General features: G+C 38.2%; 1 protein-coding gene across 1 annotated transcript; it reads left to right on the top strand.

Moving 5' to 3' along the window:
• Positions 1-10,237: 10,237 nt before the first annotated feature.
• LOC121316084 (interferon regulatory factor 2-binding protein 2-A-like) lies at positions 10,238-12,782 on the top strand. Its single transcript, XM_041250833.1, has 2 exons — positions 10,238-11,308; positions 11,668-12,782. Exons 1-2 carry the CDS (start codon positions 10,465-10,467, stop codon positions 12,378-12,380), a joined length of 1,557 nt encoding a protein of 518 aa, XP_041106767.1. The 5' UTR covers positions 10,238-10,464; the 3' UTR covers positions 12,381-12,782.
• The last annotated feature ends 262 nt before the right edge of the window (positions 12,783-13,044 follow it).

The following is a 13,044-nucleotide window of genomic DNA, read 5'->3' on the forward strand; positions in this document are numbered from 1 at the left end:
AATTAGCATAGGAACATTTTAAAGCGGCTGGCTGGCTGATGCATCACCTTGGTTCTCTTCTTGTACATTTCCGTTCAGATGCCTAATCCTGGTCAAGGTGAAATAAAGAGTAATCAGTTCTATTGACTTGGCAGGCCCAGGTGCAGTGGACTCAGGCTGTCCCTGTGTACATGTTTTCTCTTTCTCACTAGTTAATAGACAGCAGTGTACTTACAGAAAAGTAAATAAAATACCATTGGGATATCATTATAATAAATTAATAAACCACAGCAGAACCATAGCATAAACATTAGTGGCAACACAATGGGTTTCGTACAAAATTGACCTGGCACTATAAGCACACTGATACTACATAGTGTGTATTGACTTGTATCATTGTGAATTGTGTACAATATGAGTCTATTACTACTGTGGTACCATTCTACCAATGACTCATACCTATGGCACATGCTACAGTTAGTGCTTCTGTTGTCACTGCTGAACAATTTCACTGGTTTTCAGATGACTTCACCTTCACCTTTGCTTCAACTGGCAGTGCCTTGGTTTTCTCCAGTGTACTTCCAGTCTATGAAATAACTAAGCTGAGTAAACTAACTTTTTCTCTTGACTTTGTGACCAGTAGATTAAATACAACATATGTGTTAACAAAAATTTGATTGGATGACAAGCTCGGTGGTTTTACACACAAAAATATGTGTTATTTTGTGAGTGATATACGTAACAAAATTCCCAGTTACATTTTAAATACAGGCACTTAAAATTCCTTAGCCTGTAATACTTGTCCTATAACATTATAATTGTGGTAGCCCAACTAAAGAATTGGCTTTTGAGTTCCAGTTTATAATACCATGTTTAGGTTTCTGGTGGTTGTTATTTTTCTTTTTTCTGTATTTTTTAAAAATAAATTTAGAGTGACCAATTATAACTTTTAAAATGTATTTTCCCCCAATTTGTAATGTCCAATTATGTTTTTTGTCCTCATTGTAGCCAGTCTCCAGACAGCACAGGTGAGGCGGAGAACAGAGATCAGCCTTGCTTTTTATCCACTCTGAGTGTGCTCAGTGTCTGGCCAGTAGGGTTCGCTGTTGCGTGATGAGGAGAAGCCATCCTTAACGGCTTCCCACCTCCCACCCCGGAAGTGTCAGGTCCAATGTGATGCCCCCTTTGGAGTCCCCAGCAAAGTTTGGCCTCTTTACACAGACCGGATGTGAACTGGCACCATCCAAGCTGTATGACTCATCCTGCGCTCCCAGCGGCAGCACTTTAACTGGATGAGCCACTTGGGGGAACCGAGGTTGTTAACTTTAGCATCGTGTATTAAACGCGTTAGTTATTTTTATTGATCAAATTCATTCTCTGTGTTACTGAGGCAACAAAAACATTCATTGAACCAAATGTTTCATGCACATATGAGTTAATTTTCTAAATTCCCTTCTAAATAGAATATCCCTTGTAATGCAGATTCCTAAACCAATATCATGACAAACATGTACAGGAAGTAATGCACAAGACTGGATGATGTCTTTTTGTCACAAAACTCAAGCATAAAAACTAATACATTGTCATAAATTAAACATCTCTTGCATTTTTTTCTTAATGCTAAGGATTACATAATGGCAAGTTAGATGATTATACCCATACTTCACAACCCTTATAGGAACTTGGGGTCCTCCAATTTTTTTTTTCTTACCATGCAATCAAAAAGTCAAGACTTACAGTGGAATCTAGAAAATGTAGAACAGTGGGGAGATTAAATTGAGAATGAAGAACCATATATCACAAACAATCTTTATCAATGTCTTCTGATGTTTTATAATAACCAAAATATGGCAGATAATGACACTGTGTTCTGAAACTGAACTTGTTTTGATCATGAATAAAACATAGGTGCTTTGAACAAAAATAATTAAGATTGGCAATTTAAAAAGTTTATAGAACCTTATTTGTTCTTATCAGAAGGCAAAATTAATGTAATTTAAGCAAAAGAGCATGCTGGGTAGTATATTTTTTATTTAAAGTTAAACAGAAGCAAAATACCAAAGTACTTTATAATGTGTTAATTACTAAGGGGGGCGGGGGGCTAGTAATGTACTTGGATGGGGGGCCTTCAAGGAAAATCAAATAAAGGAAGAGTGGTGTTTGTGGTTCAATAACTAGGAGCCAGTTAGATAGAAACTTGCATCAGGAGGCACCATCTACTCAGTGGACATTAAAGCTCCTATGGCACTTTCCAAATGTAAACACATAAACTTTAATAAAGGAAATATGGGTTTTTGTGAATAAATAAAAACAAACAAAAGACAACTTACTGTTCACAGACAACCAACTGTACTTTTTAATATGCTTTGTTGTTTTACACTGGACAGTAAACCCGCATTGCACTTAATACATGTACTGGCAGTGTCAGAGTTGAGTTTAAGCTTTTAAGTCAATCCCATCACAGACCCATGTGTCAACAGCAGTTTGACTTCAACTTTCTTTTTGCCAGCACATGGCTCTTCAATCAGCATATTTGTGTAATCCACAAGATGCTGTTTATCTAGGAATAGACTTCTTTAGATGTGAGACTATACTTTTATTCAAGCTGGAATACTAAAGGAAAGACACAATTGTGTAAAAGGGTATACACTATATCATCTGCAGTTCCCTAATATTTCATTACTTTCCTGTTATGTTTAATTCCCCATTGTTGTTTTGCTTATACGTTACTTGTCAGACATACATACTATTCCAGCAAAACACTCCCCATGGATGATTGTGAGGAAGTGAGGTGGGGAAGCATTTAAGTATTGCGCTGTGCCGAGAAGACCATAGTGAATTATTATGTATAGCCTGTGCACCGTTAAAATTCTTCCACACCTCACTTCTTAAAAATCAGAAGTACAAGTATGGAGGGAGGTTAGTACAAGCAAGCAATGTGTCAAAGAAGTCAATTTGTGTTGTGAAGCACCGGTTTTGTGTGTAACATCACTGTCTACTGTATATCCAGGATACAAAACATATTTCTGTACATGATGCATTTGCCAATATAGTTTATATTATTCATGATGTCACCTTTATTTATTTGTAATATATGATCAGTGGAGTCTTTCTGCCATTCACTTTCATTGGGAATCCAAATGCATTTAGCAGAAACCAGGAGGTAGATCTGGATTGCACTAAAGATACTCTACTGTACAATTCTCAATTCCGTAGTTTCTTTCTAAATGTTATTGTCAAATATTTCTGGGTCACATTAAAAGCTGAAATCCTGAATCCTTAAGACCAGTAATACCAGTATGTTTAGCATGAGTTTGAATGTGAACGTGTTTCAAAATGTTATATGGTCATCTAGTATATTACTTTGTTATATTGTTTCTTATGGTTGCATGTCCAATTTATGTGGACTAGAATAGGTTTAAAAAATGAAGAGAATTGTAGCAGACTGTTATTCTTAATGTATGGGACATTGTGCAGACACAGATGGGACTAGCTGCAGGCTACAGAGAATCACGATGCTACCATAAGAAATCTGATTTAGTGTGTGTTCTTTTTTAAATCTGCAGACAAAGGTCCAAACACATTTAGCTCTATAAAAACAGACACAGTTAAAAAACTTCAGTTTAACAAGGAGTTCTAAATTATGAATAGAAGCTATGTATTTTATGTAAACTGCTCAGTATTCAAAATCAAGTCATGAGCCCTTAATCAAGATTCCCTGTTTGTATCTCTGTATTGAAATGACAATTTCTTACTCATCGCCCAACATGTTTTTATACTTCACTGCTTGAAGCCTTAAACCAGGAATTAACCAGATGGGGCAGTCAGTTTACTTAACATAATGAGAGGAATCTGAAAGCACAAGCATGTGGCATGACATGACAAAACTTTGTAATCTACTCCTTGATGGCCAATGATTACTCACCATTATGAGTACCATTCTATCAGCATGTCAACACGAAAAAAGGTGGTTTAAGGATAACAGAAAATGCTGATTCTGAACTTACTGCTGTATTTGCTATAGCAAGGTATGCATTAGATTTCAACGTGTTTCTTCAAATATGTAAGTTCAGTCTTGATGACGCAGTAATATAATATATATATAGTTTGAAACAAGGAAGACTGATGTGTACCAAAATGATCAATAAGAAAGAAAACAAAAAAAATAATTTTTAGGTACTTAAACAAGTAGAATAAATGATTACAAATCAATTATCAGGATGTTTCGGACTATAAGTCCTTCATCAGCTGAATACAAAAAAACAGTACTTTAAGAAGTTGATAAAAAACAAACAAGTAGTCTTTTAAGCAAAATTCCACAATGTTGATGATGTTGATGATGTTAATGATCTCAGGATAGAATGTTCATTCCAAATGGCTCCAAAGTGCCCAGTTTGAAAATAAATTCACATTCTTTTTGCTTCCTGACCGCATTAGTCCCATAACAATGAACTATCCCACAAATTGTGATGTCATCTATAGTGTGGTCATCTCTGTTAAAATGTCTGGCGACAGGAAAGGTAGAGGTGTTAATTCGTATACTTCTCAGATGTTCCACGAAGCGATCAGCTAAGCGTCGTCTTGTTTCACCAAATCTACAGCTTGTTACATTTGATGCAGCCAATGCAATATACTATTCCTTTACTAATGCAAGTAAAAGTATCATGGCTAGTAAATGATGATTTTGCCTCCTTAACTACTGTGTTGCTGTGAATGTATTTACAAGCAGCACAGTGTGACCTGTTGCATGGAAATGTACCATTAGGACTGTCTAGATTGGGTCGAATGTTACTTTGGACCAGATGCTCGCTTAGATTTTTGTCTCTTCTGTATGGCACTAGAGGAGGATTATTGAAAATGGGAGCTTTAGCTGTTTAAAAGACTACTTTATTGTTTCTTATCAACTTCTTAAAGTACTGTTTTTTTTTTGTATTCAGCCAATGAAGGACTTATAGTCTGAAACGTCCTGATAATTGATTTGTAATCAATTATTCTACCTTTTTAAGTACCTAAAATATCCTTTTCTTTTTTCTTATTGATCATTTTGGTACACAGCAGTCTTTCTTTTTCTCAAACTATATATATATATATATATATATATATATATATATATATATATATATATATATACACACACACACACACACACATACTCTGTCATAATTGCTTAGATATTTTGTACACTAAAGAGACTTTGATACCTGGTATGCTGCATGCTATGTAATGATTTTTGTCTTATACTGTTGGATAACAAATAATACATAGAAATAGATCAAGTTGTAATTGCTTTCAGTATCCTCAATACACAATGTTGGCTTCATCCCTCGCAGTTTGGTCCAGTCAAAGTTCCGTTCCTTTTGACTTTTGATGTGTCACGAAACCTCTAGTGAAGACCTTGAAAATGGGAGTTGAGTAAGGAAACAAGTGACCTGCTTTCACTGATCAAGACAAAGCTTGCATGTGTGTATTAGCTTTCCTGAAAAATGAACATGTACCTAGGGGTATTTTTGAAAAACAAAATATGAATGTCCTTCTATACATACAGTCTAACTACTCCACTGTGGTTATTACCTAATGCTATTTGCCTTAACCTGTTTTCCTGATGTTATGCCATGTGTAAAAACGTCCTATTGTTTTCTTATCTTTTTCTTCTATGGCTGTGTTTGAAGAGGCATGGCAACAACAACGAAAGCACTGTGCATTGTTAAACCAACCAGATTAAGTGAGTGCTTTTGCTGGCCAACCCAGTCCTTCATATTGTGAGGCAATTTCACCCATTGTCATTCAGGTCACTTGTTTCCTTACTCAACTCCCATTTTCAAGGTCTTCACTAGAGGTTTCGTGACACATCAAAAGTCAAAAGGAATGGAACTTTGACTGGACCAAACTGCGAGGGATGAAGCCAACATTGTGTATTGAGGATACTGAAAGCAATTTAACACATTTATATCACTAAGCCCTGAGTTTACACTTCTTATCTGCCCAACATTAAGGGACAATAGCTTGCTACTGACCACGCCAAAGCACGCACTTGGGTCTAATTTTAGTTGCACAATGAACCGATGTGTCTTTCCATATGGTCGTCAGTTACGACAACTGTCCTACCCAGGGTAAAACATTCACCAACAGCTGTTAGCTTGGAGTATCTGAGAGCTATACTTAAAAGACTGTACATGCCTACTGTCTACATTTACATACTTCATATCTTCCACAGCTCTCATAAGGTAAAACAACTCTCTCACAGCTTTTAAAGATCCAGTGGATCACATGACAGTTCATATGACCCCTGCACACATTATTTTACTTTCGATGTTAGATTGATAAGCCATATCATGTGTGGATACAACCAAAGCCAATGACGTTTTGCTAGCCCTGTATATACATTTTGTGGTACAAATGTGACCCATGATCAATGTTACTTAAGGCTAATGTACAGTATATTGCATCTTATTGCTCAGGGACAGAATCATCCAGCCAATCACTAAACATAAAGATAACAGAAGTGTAAAAGGATGAAAAAATATCTGTGCTTTGCAAAGGGCTCTGTTATTTATGTATTTATTTATTTATTGCAAAGGGATGCATTTGGCGTCAAATAAAAAAATGAAGAGGTCTCTAAACACATTGTACTTTATGAGAAGCTTGCCATGACTACTTCCAGCAAATCTCAGATAATAAAAAATTGCATGGCACGGCCTTTAGTTATAGTAGAAAGTTGCGCGAGATTATCTCACAAACAGGATTTTCACTGCTGAAGTCTCGTGAGCATAAGGTACAGCTTTCTGACTTGTTTCCATGCAACAACAAAAAAAGTTTTTGGTCAATTGTATGGCTTTTTAGCTTAAGAAGCTGATTTACCCACCCTTTAAAGTCGTACAATGTTAGATGGACACTTGCTATAGCGTGAGAAATGTATGTGGTATGTGCTGCTACATCACATAAGTCATTACAGTGGAGGGAGAATTTGGAGTTTTTAAACTGCATGGAAACCTGGCTAGTGACAGTCCTGTTCCCCCCGCATTGCACCCTTGTTCATTACTTAATGAATCAGTTTGTGGTGCGGTTGTGCAGGTGCATCATCGACTAAAACCCAGACAGTTTGGAAATATGAAGAAAGTTACTTGGAAATCAGATTTACCTTTGTTGCACTGCAGATGAACATCATCCACAGTATGTCATCTGTGGTGATGTACTGGCTAACAACAGACTATTTGTTAAAAAACAAAGGTGTGTTTTTGAAACTTTGTAGCAAGTTCATCAAAATTTAAGGAAAGAGTGATTTAATACGATGATCCATTTTCCAAAAGGTAATGGGTATGTGTGTTATTCTTTTCTGGCAGATGTTACTACCACGACGAGTTTTACTGGCACTAAGGCAACTGATTCAGATGCTGCTAGTAGCTGCACAAAACAAATTCTGAAAATAACCACCCATTTCACTTTCTCTAAAGTTTGTCAATAAAATACTTCTCTTTCTTCAGCCCATATGGTAAACTACTGGTAGTATAATTTGTACTGGTAATAGGAAACCCCAAAAAGACTGTTGCCAGTAGATTATCTGCTTGTTCTAGGTGTGGTGTTTTATGAGTGGGTTGGGGGTTGGGGGTTAAGGGTTAGGGGTTGGGGGTTGGGGCACCAAGTAAATAAAATAAAAAAAGAAAAAAATACAAAGGTTGAGAACTTCTCCATTAACAGATTGTGTGTTAAAAATTAGGCCATATTAACCATTGTTGCTTGGAGTAGGAGGGGTGTGTATAGTATACTGGTTTAAAGAGTTGTTGATTTGATGGTCTGCTCTTGTTTATAACTAATATATGTATCTAGTAATTGAATGGTAACTGCTCAGCAGCGCTCGAAGATAAAGGAACAACACCTACTTCACTGCCAGAATGACTGCACTGCGCATGTACATATTTACTGGCTCCGGGCCAATATTTCAGTCATTTGTTATGCCAAGAGGGAAGGGCGAGGTAAGGAACGGGTACGTGACTAAACATCTAACTTCCTCTTTCAGACATCGTCACAAGGGCTTACATAAACAATCCCTGCTTTGTGTCTATAGATTTCAGACGCATTGCCTCACCCTAGAAACCCTTAGCAACTGCTACAGTCAGTTTGGAAGCGCTCCAATTCCAGCAAGGCAGTGCGAGCAAAAACAAAGGGCAGGTTTTATTTTGCCTGTTCTAAAGGGTAATATTAGAGAAAAAAAAAATCATGCAGATGTTACGGTGCTTGGTTTGAAAAATGCCCTGCCTTGCCTACACCATGAAACCGTATATATTTGTCAATGTCAGCAATATCAGCGAATGTTTTTTTTATTATTATTACTATTTCACATGACTCATCCAAAACGTTCTTATAAGCATAGCCTTTGTTGTTATTATTTGCACATCTGCTCCGTGTAGGTCGTTTAAAAACAGCGCAGAGCAGCTGCTATCTTCTGGAAATCCCCGCACATACTGACTGCTGAAAACCTGAATAACAAGTGTTTGGTTTCGGATTAATTTCCTCAGATTTTAGAAGAAAGCACTTTCAAATGATTGGTACTAAACGTCTTCCCAAGCCAGCATTTTTTCAAATGCTTGGGTATAAATCGCAATACATTTCCAACAGGAACAATAGGTCAATGGCGTCCAAATAACGTTATTTCCATAAAATGGGAAACAGTAACTTTGTTGTTTGTCTGTTTATTCTGTGTGTTTACACTGTACATAGGGGTTTCGACGGTTTGGCAACCTGTAAAAACTAATATAGCAAAGGGTTCGGTAAATGCCATATTTCCAAGCGCGTGTTTATTTGTTTTTTAAAGCTTATTTTTATGTAACCATGAAGTGTTACGAATGATATTTCAAAAATTGTGTTTTATATATAATGAAACGGCTCCGCGGTTATTTAAATCAATTACACAAATGTGTGCTCTACACTATATACATATGTGCACTGTACAATATAACTACAAACATAACTATATAAATGTGACTAGTCTAGCATACAGTATCTGTATATTTATACACCAGCTTAGCGCTTTTAAATACTGATAGCAGTTGATGGCAAATATAATTTACGTTATTATAAACTGTTGGTCGGAGAGTACAAAAGCTGTATATAGCTGTAACTTACCTTTTCTATCTCCATACCTTATGAAAGCTAAACATTTTGAAAAAAAAATCTTATTTTACATATTGTAAAAAACAATAATAATATTAATAGTACAGTAGCAGTTTATATTGCGAATTATACTAGCCAGCTGTCAAACTGGGCATTAGCTTTTCAATACTGAAAAAAAAAAAAAAAAAGATCTATGTAAGGAAAATGGATTAGTTTAGCTCCCCTGCCCACAAGACTGCACTGAGTGAAACACACACTGAAAACGCAATTGGAGTTTGAAAAATGTCAGGGGTTATTAATATGAGATAATATTAAAACATAAATCGTAAAAACAAAAAAATAACAAAATCATTAACTGTGTTGATAATATGAGCAGTTTTTTGCACCAGTGTGCAGGGCAGTGTTATGTGTGACGTGTGCTGTAGTGTAACTGGAATGTGGATTTCCTAATGCTACAACTCAAGTGCCAATTGCATACAGTCACGTATGCAATGAGCATGCGTGGAGTAGTCGGGAACTAGAGAACAACAGTGACGCCACAGTCTGGTTGCTAAAAGGGCATTAACACTTTGCAACTAATTCGCAGCAGTAAGCAGTAAGCCTTAAGCAACCATTAAAATCGAAACAACACAAGTGTTACTTCCAGCCACCCCATTAAATGTTTTAGTTATAAATTGCAATGCTTTTAATACACACACACACACACACACACACATATATATATATATATATATATATATATATATATATATATATATATATATATATATATATCGATAGATAGATAGATAGATAGATAGATAGGAAAGGAAAGCTTAGTCAAATTAAGTTTATATACATTAAGTACAAAGATCAGATTTTACACAAGGGTCTAAAAATGTCGTGTTGTTATATAAGATGTGCGATCTGCGTAAATACAGTTCAGCCTATTCGTTTGAAACTTGGAAAGCAAACGGCAACAAGAAGAAAACAGTAAACGTATGTATGCCAGCACTCCTGCAGCAATGGCTTTTTCTCTCCGGGCTGAGCTTTGTATTTGTTCCTGGCACAAGTTCAATTGATTTAAAAAAAGGGGGCAGAGACGGCGAAAGAGAGCATGCGCTAGACAGGGGCTGTCGAAGAATCAAGTAAATAGAATTGGAGCTGGAACCACAAGTTTAGTGTTCAGTGATGACGTCATCGCTCCACATTGAGCTAGGAGAGTAGTCGTGAGTGAGTGAGTGAGATAGATAGAGGCGCGCTGTAGTAAAGTACACACTGTCATGAACTTCTGTTTGTAACTTAATTGTTGTTGCAGTCCAGGGAGGAAAACTTTTGTTGTAGCTGATTTTTAAACACAAACAGGCATCTGGAAGAAGGTCACCACTTTTGCAAGCTATGTCGTCTGCGGCGGTTGCTGCTTCCAGAAGGCAGTCATGTTATTTATGTGACTTGCCCCGCATGCCGTGGGCTATGATCTGGGATTTTACCGAGCCCGTCTGCAGGGGATGTGTCAACTACGAGGGAGCAGACCGCATCGAGTTTGTGATCGAGACTGCCCGCCAGTTAAAGAGAGCGCACGGCTTCCAAGAAGGGAGATCATCCGGACCAGTGAAGCCACAACACTCGGGGAAGGATATTCAGGCGATTAACCACACGGCGGATCCTGGATCCCGGCCGCCTCAACCCCTTGATAGATATCCGATCGCCTCCGATCGCCCTCCACGGCTGGGGCCAGAATATACATCTGGAAGGCAGGCTAACGGCATTCCGCTTCCCAATGGATTCCCTAAACCGGATGAACCCCCGGAGTTGAACAGGCAAAGCCCTAATCCCCGTAGGACTAGCACGGTTCCCCCGACCCTAATGCCTTTGGTAAACGGGACCTCCCATACCCTTCTCCCGCCTGTACACGCGGTCAATGGCAGACCTGCACAGATGGGAATCCCGGCTGCGTTAACAGTGAGCCAAGCCGAGATGAGAGACAAACGACCAGCCTCAGTCTCCAGCACGGAGCACGAGCGGGAGATGAAAGAAAAGCACAGAGCCGACAGTTTATCCGAGCTGAGCGAGAACCACAAAAACAGAGCGGAAGAATGGATGAGTAAGCCGAAAACAGTTAGGGACACCCTAATGGCTTTACAACACCATTCGCCTTTTGATGCCAGGTTTAAGAAGGAGCACGCAATGCAACAAGCAAGAGTGATGGGCTTCGATACCAACGCTGCAGCTTCTAAACCAGGTATGGATCATTTACAAAATGTTGCTCATTACAGCGCCTGCGTTAAACAAATGCGTCTGCACAGGAAAAGCACAACCCTGCCTGCAAGAACAAAATGCTATCTCGGGGGTGCACCGGTAAAAGGCTTTGAGTTGAAATTAATGTTTTTTTTTTTTTTTTTGTCGTCTTCTGCAAATTTATTATTATTATTATTATTATTGTTATTATTATTATTATTATTATTATTATTATTATTGCAATAAAGTAAAATGTCTTGTATTACTATGTGCAGTTTGAAAGCAGTGTCGATTGGAACTGTAGTTTTAAGTAATGGTTTTATTGATAATTTATGCTGTACCTTTTGAACTTTTTTCTTTCAGGGCGCGGTGGAGTTAGAAAAAGAAAAGCCTCACCAGAGCCAGAAGGGGAAAGCACAGCCGCCAAGCTCAATGCAGAGGGACAACAGTGGCTGCCAGCCTCGGCAGAAGTCTTGAAAATGACCACAATGACCACCACGACCTTTGTGACACCCCCTTCCACAATGTCTCCCCATTCCAACCGCACCACACCACCAGAGGCTTCCCAGAATGGCCAGTCCCCCATGGCTGCCCTCATACTTGCTGCAGACAACGCTGGGGGCAACAGTTCTCCCAAGGATGCCAACCAGGTACACTCAACCACCCGGAGGAACAGCAGCAGCCCTCTTTCCCCATCCTCCTTGAACCAAAGGAGAGTGGGTCAAAGGGATGTGCCAGGTGCCGGAACACCGCAGGTGCCTGGCATGGAGCAAGTGCACCCCCAAAGCATTGCAGACTCTTCTGTACCAAGCAGCATACCACTGTGCTGCACTCTCTGTCGCGAACGCCTTGAGGACACACATTTTGTACAGTGCCCTTCAGTACCTTCACACAAGTTCTGCTTCCCCTGCTCCAGGGATAGCATTAAGCAACAAGGGGCTACCGGGGAAGTGTATTGTCCCAGTGGAGAGAAATGCCCTCTGGTAGGCTCAAACGTACCATGGGCATTTATGCAAGGTGAAATCGCCACTATTCTTGCAGGAGATGTCAAAGTAAAAAAGGAGAGGGACCCTTGATTTTGCTTTTTTAAAGATATATATGAATATAAATATATACAAAATACATGCATACCATCCAACAGAAACTAATGGACTTGTACATATGTTGGACACAAGGGAGGTGTAAACTTTGTAAACATGGCTGTATAATTTTTGATTTTTGAATACATTGTGTTTCTATATTTTTGAAGATAAAGGTATGTACTCATTATAATGGACTTTTCCCCTTCTTTTTCGTTGATGTTTAACTGCAAAATCCCTTGATGTACTTTTAGGTCTGGTGGCAGTTCCTGTTAAACGTAGAATGTTGACTAATGCTAATCTACGAGCACTTGACAAAACTGAAATGCTTCTAGCTGTACTTGTATGCACTTGTTTAAAAAAAATTGCCAAATACAGTTTCTGACCTTGTAATAATAATTTAGTGTCTGTGATTGCTTATTCTTCGTAATCAGTGAAGCCTTGGGGAGTTAGGCAGTGCCCTAGCGGCAGAAAATCACCAAAGGTAGTGATGTAATTGATACAGTGAGAAAAAAGAGTTGGCGATAATATAAATACATGTTGAATATATAATTGACCTTTTAAGCTTGCAGTCTTTTGATGATACATTTTTATAATTGGTGGGGAGAGTATTTTTAAGTTAGGTACGTTAGTTTTAAAAATGTAATTTCAGGTTCACATT

The sequence above is a fragment of the Polyodon spathula genome, chromosome 5 (assembly GCF_017654505.1).
Source record: "Polyodon spathula isolate WHYD16114869_AA chromosome 5, ASM1765450v1, whole genome shotgun sequence".
Lineage (NCBI taxonomy): Eukaryota > Metazoa > Chordata > Actinopteri > Acipenseriformes > Polyodontidae > Polyodon > Polyodon spathula.